Source organism: Danio rerio, chromosome 20 (assembly GCF_049306965.1).
Source record: "Danio rerio strain Tuebingen ecotype United States chromosome 20, GRCz12tu, whole genome shotgun sequence".
Classification (NCBI taxonomy): domain Eukaryota; kingdom Metazoa; phylum Chordata; class Actinopteri; order Cypriniformes; family Danionidae; genus Danio; species Danio rerio.
The window spans coordinates 2,635,479-2,650,205 of record NC_133195.1 but is presented as its reverse complement, the minus strand read 5'-3'; the positions used below and the strand labels follow the sequence as shown (position 1 = coordinate 2,650,205).

Below are 14,727 nucleotides of genomic sequence, written 5' to 3'. Positions count from 1 at the left end.
CTTGTTCACCAGTGAGTAGATTGGAGTTCTTCTAGTGAGTAGATGAGTTTTCTTGTTGACTAATGAGTAGATGAGTTTCTTGTTTACTAGTGAGCAGATGGGGTTATTGTTCAATAGTGAGTAGATGGGGTTATTGTTCACTACTGAGTAGATAGGTTATTGTTCACTAGTGAGTAAATGGGGTTATTTTTCACTAATGAGTAGAGGAGTTTTCTTGCTTACTAGTGAGTAGATGAGTTTTCGTGTTCACTAATGAGTAGATGAGTTTCTTGTTTACTTGTGAGCAGATGGGGTTATTGTTCAATAGTGAGTAGATGAGTTTTATTGTTTACTAGTGAGTAGATAGGGGTTATTGTTCACTAGTGAGATGAGTTATCTTGTTCACTAGTGAGTAGATTGGGTTCTTGTTCACTAGTGAGTAGATTGGGTTCTTGTTCGCTAGTGAGTAGATGAGGGTTCTTGTTCACTTATGGGTAAATGGGTTTTCTTGTTCACTAGTGGGTAGATTAGGTTTCTTGTTCACCAGTGAGTAGATTGGAGTTGTTCTAGTGATTAGATGAGTTTTTATGTTCACTAAAGAGTAGGTGGGAGTTCTTTTTCACTTGTGAGTAGATGCGGTTTCTTGTTCACTAGTGGGCAGATGGGAGTTCCTGTTCACTTGTGAGTAGATGGGGGTTCTTGTTCACTAGTGAGTAGATGGTTATCTTGTTCACTAGTGAGTACATGGGGGTTCTTGTTCACTAATGGGTAAATTGGTTTTCTTGTTCACTAGTGGGTAGATTAGGTTTCTTGTTCACTAGTGAGTAGATTGGAGTTGTTCTAGTGAGTAGATGAGTTTTCTTGTTCACTAAAGAGTAGGTGGGAGTTCTTCACTTGTGAGTAGATGGGGGTTCTTGTTCACTAGTGAGTAGATGGTTATCTTGTTTACTAGTGAGTAGATGGGTGTTCTTGTTCACTAATGGGTAAATAGGTTTTCTTGTTCACTAGTGGGTAGATTAGGTTTCTTGTTTACTAGTGAGTAGATTGGAGTTGTTCTTGTGAGTAGATGAGTTTTCTCGTTTACTAAAGAGTAGGTGGGAGTTCTTTTTCTCGCAAGTAGATGCGGTTTCTTGTTCACTAGTGGGCAGATGGGAGTTCTTGTTCACTAGAGAGTAGATGAGTTCACTTGTTCATTAGTAAGTAGATGGGGGTTCTTGTTCACTAGCGAGTAGATGGTTATCTTGTTCACTGGTGAGTAGATGGGGGTTCTTGTTCATTACCGAGTAGATGGGGGTTCTTGGTCACTAGCGAGTAGATGGTTTTCTTGTTCACTAGTGAGTAGATGGGGGTTCTTGTTCATTACCGAGCAGATGGAGGTTCTTGTTCACTACCGAGTAGATGGGGGTTCTTGTTCACTACCGAGTTGATGGGGGTTCTTGGTCACTAGTGAGTATTTGAGTTTTCTTGATCGCTAGTGAGAAGATAAGTTGAAAACTATATGACACAAGAGACAAAATAAATGAATCGGTTTTATAAATTTCCCTTTAAAATAAGATTTCAATCTAGATTTTTATAGGGACATTCATTTGATAATGCATCTACAACATCTTTACCTACCGGCCTCAGGAAGACAGAAGTGGACATTGTTTACAGGTTTTAGTTTCTCCATGTCATCTCTCTGGTGCTCTGTGTGTTCCAGCTCTCTGTTTTAATAGTGAAAAGTGGGCACAGTTTAGAAGATTATTTCGTTTCATGGGGTCTTCAAGCATATATCGAGCACACTAAATTCCCACATGTATTGTTGACACACCCAGCACTCCAGCATCGCAGATGATCAGTCCTGCATGCCACCTTACAGGGGGAGCTGCAGTGTATCAACACACACACACACACACACACACACACTGCTGCGCTGTTGACACTTGGGCACCAGGGGGCGACACTCAAACACTGATCTTCCAGATACACTGCAGCTTTCCTCACGATCAGGGCTTCTGTGAGCATCCTCATGTCATGCTTTCACAGGTGTGTGTGTTTGCCGTAAAGCGCGAGGCACTGGTGTGTATCATACGTGTTTGGCCATTCGTGTTGAGGCCGTGTTGTATATGCTCTGTGTGTTCACTCAATACTACCGCTCATGTTTATCGTCAGTCTGTCTCTAACTTCCTCTCAGGGTTTGCTCTGTGGCTCCTCATGTCATTGTTATGATTCATTCAAAATCTATTAAATCATGAGCCACATTGTATCTGGTCAGAAATTAAGAAGAAAACATAATAGTGGGAGTATATATTGAGCTATATATTTGCCTATTTAGTGCAGTTCATTCGGGCAGGTGTGAAAGCAGCAATTGTACTTGGGTGGGCACTAAAAGCAAACCATTCAAGCGCACAGAAGAGGTTGTCTTGCTATGCTTTCAAACAAACCCCGGAGCTTTTGTTTTGTTTGCAGTGAGAACACATTCTGGGATGAGTATAAGGTTGTGGCAGGGTGTGAACAAACAGTTGTGAGGAGGTCCATACAGCCTTTGTAATTTTCCTCTGCTCCTTGTTTACTTATGTGTGTTGAGCACATACGTCTCTGAGCAATAATTCTGACCAATCAAAATGCAGTTCGGGAAATTTGTCTAGCCAACGACTGATGTAGATGTGGTCACATGAGTGCTTTTTAGTTTGCTTCAACTGCTAAGAAAGTAAAATAGCAAATAAAAAATACAAAATACAGATTTCTAAATGTATTTTTGACTTGTGTTTTATTGCAGACAATGCAGCAAACATTATTTAATGTCCCTCTTGTGATTTTTTTATTTATTTATTTATTGCTTTCAAAATCGCCACATATTACAAGATGGTTCTTGCAACACATTTAAAAAAAAGTAGGAACAGTAATGCACTTAAACTGAACTACACTGTTCCAGTTACTATGACCATTTATGTGAAGCTGCTTTGACACGATCTACATTGTAAAAGTGCTATACAAATAAAGCTGAATTGAATTGAATTGAATAACTACTTTGTAATGTTGCCATTTCTGTTCACAACACTTAAAAGACATTTAGAAGCTGAAGACACCAAGTGATGAAGTGTTTCAGGTGTCATTTTGGCCAATCCTCTCTGCAAACAAGTCTTAAGGTGCACAACAATACAGGGTTTTCAATGTTGCATTTTGCACTTCAAAATGCTCCACACAGTCTCTATTGAAAACAGGTCGGGACTGCAGGCAGGCCAGTTAAGTACCTGTATCTCTTGCTCTGCAGCAGGACTTTGTAATGTGTGCAGAATTTGGTTTTGCATTGTCTTTTTGAAATATGCATGGGTGTCCCTGGAAGAGAAGGCAGCAGATTGTGCTCTGAAATCTCTGTGTACTTTTCAGCATTAATGCTGCCGTCAAAGAAGTGCAAGTAACCAAGCCAAGGGCACTGACTCAACCCCATACCATGACAGACCCTGGCTTATGGACTTGTTGCTGGTAACAATCTGGATGATCCTTTTCTTCTTTGGTACAGAGCACATTTCTCCTCAAAAAAATACCTGAACTACTGATTCATCTGACAACAGTACATGTTTCCACTGTGTGATGGTTCATCCCGGATGCCTCTGAGCCCAGAGAAGTCCATGGGGCTTCTGGACACTGTTAACATAGGGCTTCCTTTTGGCACAGTGCAGTTTTCACTAGCATTTGTGGATGTAACCATGTATTGTGGTTCTTGACAAAGGTTTGCCAAAGTAGTTCTGAGCCCATGTGGTGATGTCACATTTAGTTGAATGAGTATTCTTGATGCAGCGCCACCTAAGGGATTGGAAATCGCGGTTGTTCATCTTAGGCTTGCGCTCTTGTCCTTTACACACTGAAATTCTTTCAGATTCCTTCAATCTTTTAATGATGATCTGCACTGTTTAAGGTGAAATATCCAAATGTCTTCATCTCGTTTCGTTTTTATACATTTCTATACAATTTCTCGCGTATTTGTTGTCAAACTGGCGATCCTTGGCCCATCTTTGCTTCTAAACGACTGGACCATGTCCAAACAATTGCAATCACATGTTGACATCACCTGTTTCAAATCACATCATTATTTAAACAATTTACCTGATTACTAGCCCTAAACTGCTCTTGTCCAGGCCCGGATTGGCCAATCGGGAGGACCGGGAGAGTTCCTGGTGGGCCGGTCTGTTTTTTAGCCGCGAGGGCTGGTGTTTCTAGCTGCTTGCACTCTCAGCAGTCCCTCTTTTTATTTATTTATTTATTTATTTGACCATAGCCTCACTCTTTTTATTCATTATTTAGCTGCAGCTCTGCTCTTCTTATTTATTGTCTCGCAGCCCCATAAGCAAAATGCAGCCTGAAGGGTAAGGAGTCCCACTCCGGCCCTGCTCCTGTCCAACTTTGTTTTGTAAGAAAAAATGATGATGACGAAGAAAATCTCAATGAAGATGTTTATTCAGCATAGCAGTCTCAAAATACATGGCAGTACCTTGGGTTTACCGGAGTCAGAATGAACCCTGAACATTCTTAAACTCAAACCCTTATACTGTTTTTGATGTTGCCTTTAGATGTTAATGAAGTTGCTCCTTGGCTGTTGACCCAGCTGTTCTCCCTATCTCTCCATGTTAATGCAGTTTCAACACCATTGATGAGATGGTTCTTTGTGCACCACACCCATCCCCATTCTACAATTGTTACCATTTGGTTGAGATGTAGTCACCTCAAACAATGCAGAGACAAGACCTTGTTGACTTCTCTTTTCTCTCATAAGTCAGCCCTTTTGGGAAATGAGCATCAATTCACCATTTAGAGTGGAAGTTGGGTCGAGGCGGACTCATTTCTTACAGTTTGGAATGTGTTGCAGGTCTGCATCACAGGAAAGGATCTATATTTACAAATGAAATAAAGTTGACCAGACAAAACATCAAATATTTTGTGTTTATATTGTCTGCTATGAAATACAAGTAAAAAAAAATTGAAATCACTGCAGTATTTTTTTATTTACGTTTTCTATACTTTCCCAACTTTTTCTGATTTGGGGTTGTACATTCCGGCATAAAAAAAAACTTGCTTTCTAGTAGTTTATCAAATTGTGCTTCCAACTGAAACCAAATACTATTGAAAACCAGAGGGAGTGCTATGTTTTGTTTAAACTGTTAAATGCACAGCCCCTTTAACTGTTCATCGGTTAGAAAAACCTTGTTCTGAAATAGGCCTTACGATATATTGCTAAATTATTCTCATCACAATAATAGTGTATGCAATATGCATATCGCAGATGTGTGTGATAAATGAACATTTCAGTTGTAATGCATTCCCCCAATGCTGCTGGTGTGTGGTGTGTTTGCGGTGGTTCTGGTCTGTGTAAGAGTGCACTTTTGTCCACTGTTCTACCCACTGCAGCACAAGCAGAGGTGTCCGGTTCTGGAGGACCAGCTGGTGGATCTGGTGGTTTATGCCATGGAGCGCTCTGAGACTGAGGAGCAGTTTGATGACGGCGGCACCAGCCAGCTCCTGTGGCAGCATCTGTCCAGCCAGCTCATCTTCTTCGTCCTCTTCCAGTTTGCCAGCTTCCCTCACATGGTGCTGTCGCTCCATCAGAAGGTACAGAGACACACACACACACACACACACACACACTTCAGCAATGTCCTCAGGCTGGTATTTACCAGTAGATGGCGCTCTAGACTAGTTTTACCAGCAGATGGCGCTCTAGGCTAGTTTTAACAGCAGACAATGCTCTAGGCTAGTTTTAACAGCAGACGGCGCTCTAAGCTAGTTTTTAACAGCAGACGGCGCTCTAGACTAGTTTTAACAGCAGAAGGCACTCTAGGCTAGCTTTAACAGCAGACGGCGCTCTAGACTAGTTTTAACAGCAGACGGCGCTCTAGGCTAGCTTTAACAGCAGACGGCGCTCTAGACTAGTTTTAACAGCAGATGTTGCTCTAGGCTAGTTTTTAACAGCAGATGTTGCTCTAGGCTAGTTTTTAACAGCAGATGTTGCTCTAGGCTAGTTTTTAACAGCAGACGTTGCTCTAGGCTAGATTTTAATTGCAGACGTTGCTCTAGGCTAGTGTTTAACAGCAGATAACACTCTAGACTAGTTTTAACAGCAGATGTTGCTCTAGGCTAGTTTTTAACAGCAGATATTGCTCTAGGCTAGTTGTTAACAGCAGATGTTGCTCTAGGCTAGATTTTAATAGCAGACGTTGCTCTAGGCTAGTGTTTAACAGCAGATAACACTCTAGACTAGTTGTAACAGCTGATGTTGCTCTAGGCTAGTTTTTAACAGCAGATGTTGCTCTAGGCTAGTTGTTAACAGCAGATGTTGCTCTAGGCTAGATTTTAATAGCAGATGGCGCTCTAGGCTAGTGTTTAACAGCAGACATTGCTCTTGGCTAGTTTTTAACAGCAGACAGCGGTCTAGACTAGTTTTAACAGCAGACGTTGCTCTAGACTAGTTTTAACAGCAGACGTTGCTCTAGGCTAGATTTTAACAGCTGATGTTGCTCTAGGCTAGTTTTTAACAGCAGATGTTGCTCTAGGCTAGTTGTTAACAACAGATGTTGCTTTAGGCTAGATTTTAATAGCAGATGGCGCTCTAGGCTAGTGTTTAACAGCAGACAGTGCTCTTGGCTAGTTTTTAACAGCAGACAGCAGTCTAGACTAGTTTTAACAGCAGACGTTGCTCTAGACTAGTTTTAACAGCAGACGTTGCTCTAGGCTAGATTTTAATAGCAGAAGTTGCTCTAGGCTATTGTTTAACAGCAGATGGTGCTCTAGGCTAGTTTTTAACAGCAGATGGTGCTCTAGGCTAGTTTTTAACAGCAGATGGTGGTCTAGGCTAGTTTTTAACAGCAGATGTTGCTCTAGGCTAGATTTTAATAGCAGACGTTGCTCTAGGCTGGTTTTTAACAGCAGATAGCTTCTCCGGGATAGTATTTAGTGCTTTAACCTAGTTTTTAGATAACTGGATTAATTTGACCTTTTATCGTAAACTCTAATGTGGTCGAATGCTTTCAGGTAGCTGTACAATGTTTACAATGCGTAAAAGCTTCAGTTGTTATCTCTCTTTAAATGGGTGAGAGGCAACTACCAAAAAAAAAAAAAAATAGAAGGCACATTTCTGACCAGGACTACATCTAAACTACACTAATCACCTGTAAAACGCTTATAGGCTGTGTTTCACTGACTGCATGTCTGTTCCTCTGGCTCCTTTAGCTGGCAGGTCGGGGTTTGATCAAGGGCAGGGATCATCTGATGTGGGTTCTGCTGCAGTTCATCTCCGGCAGCATTCAGAAGAACGCTCTGGGAGACTTTCTCCCCGTCATGAAGCTCTTCGACCTGCTGTACCCTGAGAAAGAGGTGAATGAGTTCATAATGTGATACTCAACACATTGCTGTTGAATAATTTATATTAGGGGTTAGGGGAGTGTCTGAGGGGCGGAGTTTTCTCATTTACATATTTTAATTTTAGTGTAGTCACATCACTCACCCCAGATTAACTTTTGTTATACCTTTAGTTCTCAAACCACATTTGTCAACATATACAAATGTAAAAACTGCTAAGGTCACTATTATTATGCCTTTTATTTTTTTTTTAAATAACTAATTTTAATTGGCTTTGGAACAAATTACTATTCTCCAATAAACTGCCTAATTAAAGGTGCCGTATGTACGTGCTTGGCTCTTCTAAAGCATAAAAACACCATAATATGTTTGCAGATATTCAGAAACATGCTCTGTGACGTTTTTGTTTATTTGTAAAACAGCACTGAAGTCAGATATTCTGCTTTGAGAATGTGCGTTACGTGCTGGAGCAGCTGTCTTTGTTTTGGTCATTTAACCCACCTACTGCCAGTTTAGCCAATTATATTTCAGCACCCCGGGTTGCCTTGGTGGAAAATACCGTATTTCATTCATTTCGTTCATTCAGTCAGGAAGGCTCTCAAAGTGTGCGTCTGAGATTGAAACGTCGACTTATGATGGACAGTAGCAGACTCTGAAATGAGACGCGGATTGATAGTTTCACATTAAGTTATTAAGTGAAGTTTATTCATAAACTAATTTCGAGAGGATCACGTGCTTATGATTTATCACGGCCGGTCTCGAATTTGCTAATCAGTATCTTCCAATCATTCGAGCCCTAAGCTACTATAAATAACCACAGTTTTCAGTTCACTTTATCTTCGTTTGGAAGAAACCCCCCTCCTCCCCTTTTCTCCTCCTTTACCTATGACTGGGCAACACGGCGGCCCAGTGGTTAGCACTGCGAGCCCCACAGCAAGAACACCGCCGGCCCTGGTCCCCCAGGACCGGTGGGTGTTTCTGTGAGGAGTTTGTATGTTCTCCCCGTGTCCGCGTGGGTTTTCCCCAGGTTCTCCGGTTGCCTCCCACCATCCAAAGACATTCAACATACATAACCAAGCATTTATCTAACCCTCGTGTTCCCTTAGCTACCGCAGCGGGGGAGTTCTGAGATCCACCGAGCTCAGGCTCCCCTCTCGCTCTGCCAAACAGGAGGAAGCCCCGAACTCGAGGAGTCCTTGAGCTCGGGGCTCTCTCCCGGGACAGCATGCCAAACAAGCTTTTATAAATCATCAGCTAAGTGTGAACTCTTGAATTAGCTAATAATATAAATATTAGGAGCGTTAACATTAGGTGAGCAGTGCATGCTACATATTGAAGGTGTGCAGTGAGGGGTATGGAAGAGTCTGTGTGGGGTGTGTTGTTAAGTGTTCATCATCCTGAAAGTCTAAGCAAAAAAAATTTCCTTCAGCCGGCTGGTGCGTGACCGGATGCTGCGGAACCGTCTTGCAGGGTAGCAGAGAGAAAAGTCCATGGCTTGGGAGTACTAAGGTAGTTCGGCTGCGAGTTATGAGGTTGTATGGGAAACACACCCCTGACCGATGAAGCTCAGTGGCTGACCATCAGCTTGGTGTTTCCAGGCATTTAACGAACCAACAGTTTACAGACACACTACCACAGAACCCTCATCAGTCATCCGTCATTAGCGCAGCCAGATTTAGCTCTCTGATCAGAGATGTTCACACACAGCGTTGTCCATTTACAGCCTCTCAGTTGTGTGTAAGTGTGTGAACCCCACAGGGCTGATGATGAGAGACGGGCTGCCGGCTGCGTCTGCTATGATCCAGCCATTAGCAAACAGCATCTGTGAACGGCAGATGTGCTGCAACACACACACACACATGGGTTTAACTAAAGCCTGTAACTAGCACAAGGCAATTACACGCTTACCAGAGGAAAACATCACACAGTTCAAGCCCAGGAGTCTGAACTAGGACTGCAGATTTACGCTAATTTTTTTTTGCCAGTGAGTCTGTTTATTAACTTATGTAAATGTGTATAAACAGGGGAGTTCAAGACAACCGTGCCTAGTGTGAGTACAAAGTCTATACACATCTACAACTGATTTCTTATACGCTTTGCTGAGAGATTATTTATAATATTGATGCGTTGCTGTTGTAAAGTTTAAAAAAAGTTTGTGAATAAACAATGCAAAGTTGCATCTCGCACTGTTATTCTGAGGGCAGTTCTACTTCCACAGACATGAAGTTGCACAAAACAAAATGTGATTGGTTGGTTAGCTTGTCAGTCATATAATGGGTGGGGCTTGACCATTTAAAGCGGCCAAAGCTCCAATGTCCAAACATGGTCCTGGAGGGCTGGTGTCCTGCAAAGTTTAGCTCCAACCTGCCTCAACACACCTGCCTGGATGTTTTCTAGAGAGCCTGGTAAAAGCTTGATTAGCCAGCCCAGGTGTGTTTGATTAGGGTTGGAACTAAACTTTGCAGGACACCGGCCCTCCAGGACAGAGTTTGGGCACCCCTGTCCCAGACCTTCAGCCGTCACTCTGGCTACCCAAGAGTAGTGCTCGGGTTGAAGTGAGCGAATTGCTGCAGATGCTTCATGTGTTTTACCAGAGTTGTGTTTGTGTGTTTTGTTTTGTGCTCAGTGTATTCCAGTCCCGGACATCAACAAGCCCCAGTCCACACACGCATTCGCCATGACCTGCATCTGGATTCACCTCAACCGCAAAGCCCAGAACGACAACTCCAAACTGCAGATCCCCATCCCACACTCACTGAAGCTGCACCATGAGTGAGAACACACACACACAGAGACACACACACACACACACACACAACCACACTGTGCCTCACAGCATCTCCTCTGTGTGTCCAGGTTTCTCCAGCAGAGTCTGCGCAATAAGAGTTTGCCCATGACAGACTATAAAATCGCTCTGCTGTGTAACGCCTACTCCACCAACTCCGAGTGCTTCACGCTGCCCATGGGCGTCCTGGTGGAGACCATCTACGGCAATGGTAGCATGCGCATCACTCTGCCAGGCACCAATTGCATGGCGTCCGGCTCTGTCACGCCACTGCCCATGAACCTGCTGGACTCCCTAACCGTCCATGCTAAGATGAGGTAAGACTGATCAAAAACTAGCCTAGAGCGCTGTCTGTTGTTAAAACTAGCCTAGAGCACCATCTACTATTGGAACTAGCTAAAGCACTGTCTGTTGTTAAAAACTTGGCTAAAGCATCATCTGCTCTTAAAAATAGCTAAAGCAACACCTGTTGATTAAAAACTAGCCTCTAGCGCACCTTCTGTTGTTAAAAGTTAGCCTCGAGCGCCATCCTCTATTAAAAACTAGCCTAGAGCACCCTCTGCTGTTAAAAATAGCTAAAGTAATGTCTGTTGTTAAAAACTAGCCTCGAGCGCACAGTCTGTTGTTAAAAGTTAGCTTCGAGCACCGTCCTCTATTAAAACTTTGCATAGAGTGCCTTCTGCTGTTAAAAACTAGCCTAGAGCTCTGTCTGCTGGTAAAAACTAACCTAAAGCACAGTCTGTTGTTAAAAACTAGCCTAGAGCGCCATCTGCTAATAAAAACTAACTTCGAGCGCCGTTTGCTGTTTAAAAACTAGCCTAGAGGGCCATCTGCTGTTAACAACTAGCCTAGAGTGCTGTCTTTGGTTTAAAAAACTAGCCTAGAGCACCGTCTTCGGTTAAAAACTAGCCTAGAGCGCCATCTGCTGGTAATAACTTGCCTAGAGCACCATCTGCTGTTTAAAAACTAGCCTAGAGCGCCCTCTGCTGTTAGTATCTAGCCTAGAGCAACGTCTTCGGTTAAAAACTAGCCTAGAGTGCCATCTGCTGTTAATAACTTGCCTAGAGCACCATCTGCTGTTTAAAAACTAGCCTAGAGCGCCCTCTGCTGTTAGTATCTAGCCTAGAGCAACGTCTTTGGTTAAAAACTAGCCTAGAACGCCGTCTGCTGTTAGTATCTAGCCTAGAGCACCGTCTTCGGTTAAAAACTAGCCTAGAGCTCCGTCTGCTGTTTAAAACTAGCCTAGAGCGCAGTGCATTGTTACAAACTAGCCTAGAGCGCCCCCTGCTTATAAAAACTATTCTAGAGCATTGTCTGCTGATATAAACTAGCCTCGAGCGCCGTCTGCTGTTAATAACTAGCCTAGACCGCCGTCTGCTGTTAATAACTAGCCTAGAGCGCCATCTGCTGTTACTAACTAGCCTAGAGCGACGTCTTCGGTTAAAAACTAACATAGAGCGCTAGATAGTTTCCATCTGAACATGCAAATAGATATATGCGTAAAACTGGAATATCACATGAAACACTTTAAAATAAAATGCCATTTCCATCCAAAGAGAACAAAATGGTCACCTCCGGCTGAACTGATGACAAAATTTTTAGTATATAAATGCTAACTTTTTGCAGAATACTTTGTCTGCCAGGTAAAGGCTCAGATAAACTTCAAACAAAATCTAAAAAAAGTTCTATTTTGAGTTCTACACATGCCACCCCCCCCCCCCCCCCCCCCAAAAAAAAAAATAACAATACTATTCTGAATTACTCCACCTAGTGGAAACAAGCCATCCAATACAATGTGAGAATGTATGTTTGTGTCTTTGCAACCTAACATTGCAAAGAGAAGAGACACTGTTTAAGTGTGTGCAGCACCTGGTCGTATTGCATCCAGTGTTTACAATTCCTATTTCTGTGTAGACTTCCTTTGAAACCAAAGCACTGACCTTTATATTCAGATTATGCAAATGGAAAAATGGAAAAAGCTTGTCTTCTTCTCTTTGGGACCAGCAGACTCTCCCACTGTAAGGCCAGTTTTACATTAAATATTTAATGAGACTTGAATCACTCAAACTAGACAATCTAGATAATGAGATGCAGAGAAGAAACACACATGATGATGAGCCAGTTTATATTCTGCACCACACTCGCTGTGTCTTGTACATGCTGTCACAAAAGGTCAGTCAGTTCAGGCGTAGTTGCATACCCTTCACCGTATCCTGATGCACACCTACTAGAAGCTGATTTATGCTTCTGGGTCAAGCTGTTCACACAGGCGAGGACTAGGGTTGGGTACTGGTACATTTGTAACCGGTATGCACCGGACCAGCATATGAATTTCGGTGCCTAATTCCGGTGCCACTGGAGATGCGACAAGAACATAAAGCACATCGCACACCAGAAGCGCCGCTCGGCGACGCAGCGCCATGCATTTTAGAATTCTAAACATAGGTTTCTATCAGGGTACACACACCGGCGCCACAAGTCGGCGGCTGTCCGCATCACCATGCCAGGACTCAGGATAAGGCCCCAGGCAAGTGTTCAGGCTGGCGTATGGGAACAATGCAGCGACTCGTCTGTCACTGGAGTCTTTCAGGAATCCGTCTCATGCTCTCCACTCCTCCATGACGACCACAGCATCAGCTCAGGATACGGCCTGGTCCAGGATTATGGATACCTCTGGAAGTCCTCTGTGGTTGGCATTAAGTCTACACAGGTCTTGGATCGATGGTGCTGCACAATCTCTAGTGGCCTCAGGATGAGTACCACCTGGTGGAAATAAGAAACAAAGAAAATAATAAGAGTAGCTGCTGTACATAGAGTATTTAAAGAGATATTAAATACCAATGAACAAACATGTAAACATAGGAGTGTTTCTTACAAAATGTCTGGTGCATTAAGACAGGAGGAGCGTGTCCTTCAGGTGGTTGGCAAGCCCACTTTCCTGCATGGGGCACACTCATGCATCATAGCATTATTAAAAGAGATCTCTAATCTAGTTTTGAACTGAATAGAAGACTCTCAGCCATTAAAAAAACATTTAAAAAGCTGCCACTCAACACGAAAAGCATGTTTGGTGTGATAAAGGGCCTAAGATTGAAATGCATATACTAGCAGACATTATTAAAGCAGATACTACATCACATATTCCTAGCTCTTTTACTCCTTTTCCATCCTATAAGCTGTTACGGAATAACCCTTAATTTCTGACATTGCTTACATCTGGTTGTGCGTAAAAGTGTCGTCAGCATCTCTTAAATATATATGCTAATATGCACATGCATAATGTATTTCAGTGCATTAATCAAGCATCATATTCTCTGCTGTTCTCGCCCTTAGTTTGATCCACAGCATCGCCACCCGTGTTATTAAACTAGCCCACGCTAAGTCCAGTCTGGCTCTGGCTCCTGCGCTGGTGGAGACGTACAGCCGGCTGCTGGTCTACATGGAGATTGAGTCGCTCGGCATCAAGGGATTCATCAGTAAGTCTGTATATTAATGTATAGAAGCACATTTTTGCCTTTTAAGATATACATTTGGGCATAAACAGATGAAATGATTTCATAAGTTGATGATTACGATAGATTAATTATTATTATATAAATGGTAAATTATGACTGTCAAAAGTAAATTCGGTTATATGTACAAAGTTAAACTTATGGGTTAAGAAATCAATAATATGAGGTAAAAATTTAAATCAAGACACTCAAAAATAAATATTATACTTTAACAGTCAAAATTATGACATCAAAGGTAAAAATTATGATTTATTAATTCTTTACTAATATAAATATGAGATATGTTAAAATGATGGTAAAAGATATGTTAAAAGTTGCTCTAGCAACAGACGCCAGTGTCTTTAGCCTCTTTGTTAGAGCAACCAACTCCCATGCAAAGACAACCAACTCCTAGTTTGATCCCAGCTCAGACTGGGTTGGGTGCAGTAGGACTTGAGCTCCAGAAAGCAGTGCAAGTCAAACAGTTTATCAAGCATGTACCGCTTGATCGCGTCTCACTATAGTTGTTAAACTGGATATCTAATTAATCTTGTCTCTATCTAACGACTCTTCTGTCTTTTGAATCTATCAGGTAACGTGTCACAGCATCAGTTCAATGCTTCAATCTTTCACTTTCACGCTTGTACTTAGTCACTTTAGTGAAAGCCTTAGATACTGTTTGTTGTGCACCTTTTTTACAGAACAACCTCCTGCGGAAAAAACGATTGACAGGTGGTAATTTATGTAGCTTATCTTTATTTATTTATGATTTGGTTATGGATGAAATAAACACCATGCGGGTCAGGTAGTTGAAACGGTAGGCTACAAATAATAATTCGTTATGAATTAATTCATTATTCATAAATAATTAACTCACCTCCGCCTATGACGACGATGCCATCTTCCATCGCAATGTTTCACGTTAGACATCGTACGTTGCCAAATTGTTAGACATCACCCAACCCTACTTGCAACAGACGCTAGTGGCCATGGTCTTTAGCCTCCTTGTTAGAGCAACCGACTCCCATGCAAAGAATTGCCGGTTCAATCCCAGCTCAGCGCAGGTTGGGTGCAGTAGGACTGGTGGGTCACATATGGGGGCTCGTCCGGGATGGGAGTGAGGTTAAGGGGGGGGTAAGT

General features: G+C 42.4%; 1 protein-coding gene across 4 annotated transcripts in view; it reads left to right on the top strand.

Annotated features, from left to right (window-relative positions):
• The window catches only part of med23 (mediator complex subunit 23), an 85,900-nt gene that overhangs the window by 22,088 nt on the left and 49,085 nt on the right, over positions 1–14,727 (top strand). For all 4 annotated transcript variants that reach the window (NM_001431152.1, XM_005160335.6, XM_021468405.3 and 1 more), the window contains 5 exons: positions 5,365–5,565; positions 7,183–7,326; positions 9,938–10,083; positions 10,168–10,413; positions 13,430–13,572. In NM_001431152.1, coding sequence (NP_001418081.1) covers positions 5,365–5,565; positions 7,183–7,326; positions 9,938–10,083; positions 10,168–10,413; positions 13,430–13,572 — 880 coding nt within the window. The remainder of the gene's footprint in view (positions 1–5,364; positions 5,566–7,182; positions 7,327–9,937; positions 10,084–10,167; positions 10,414–13,429; positions 13,573–14,727) is intronic.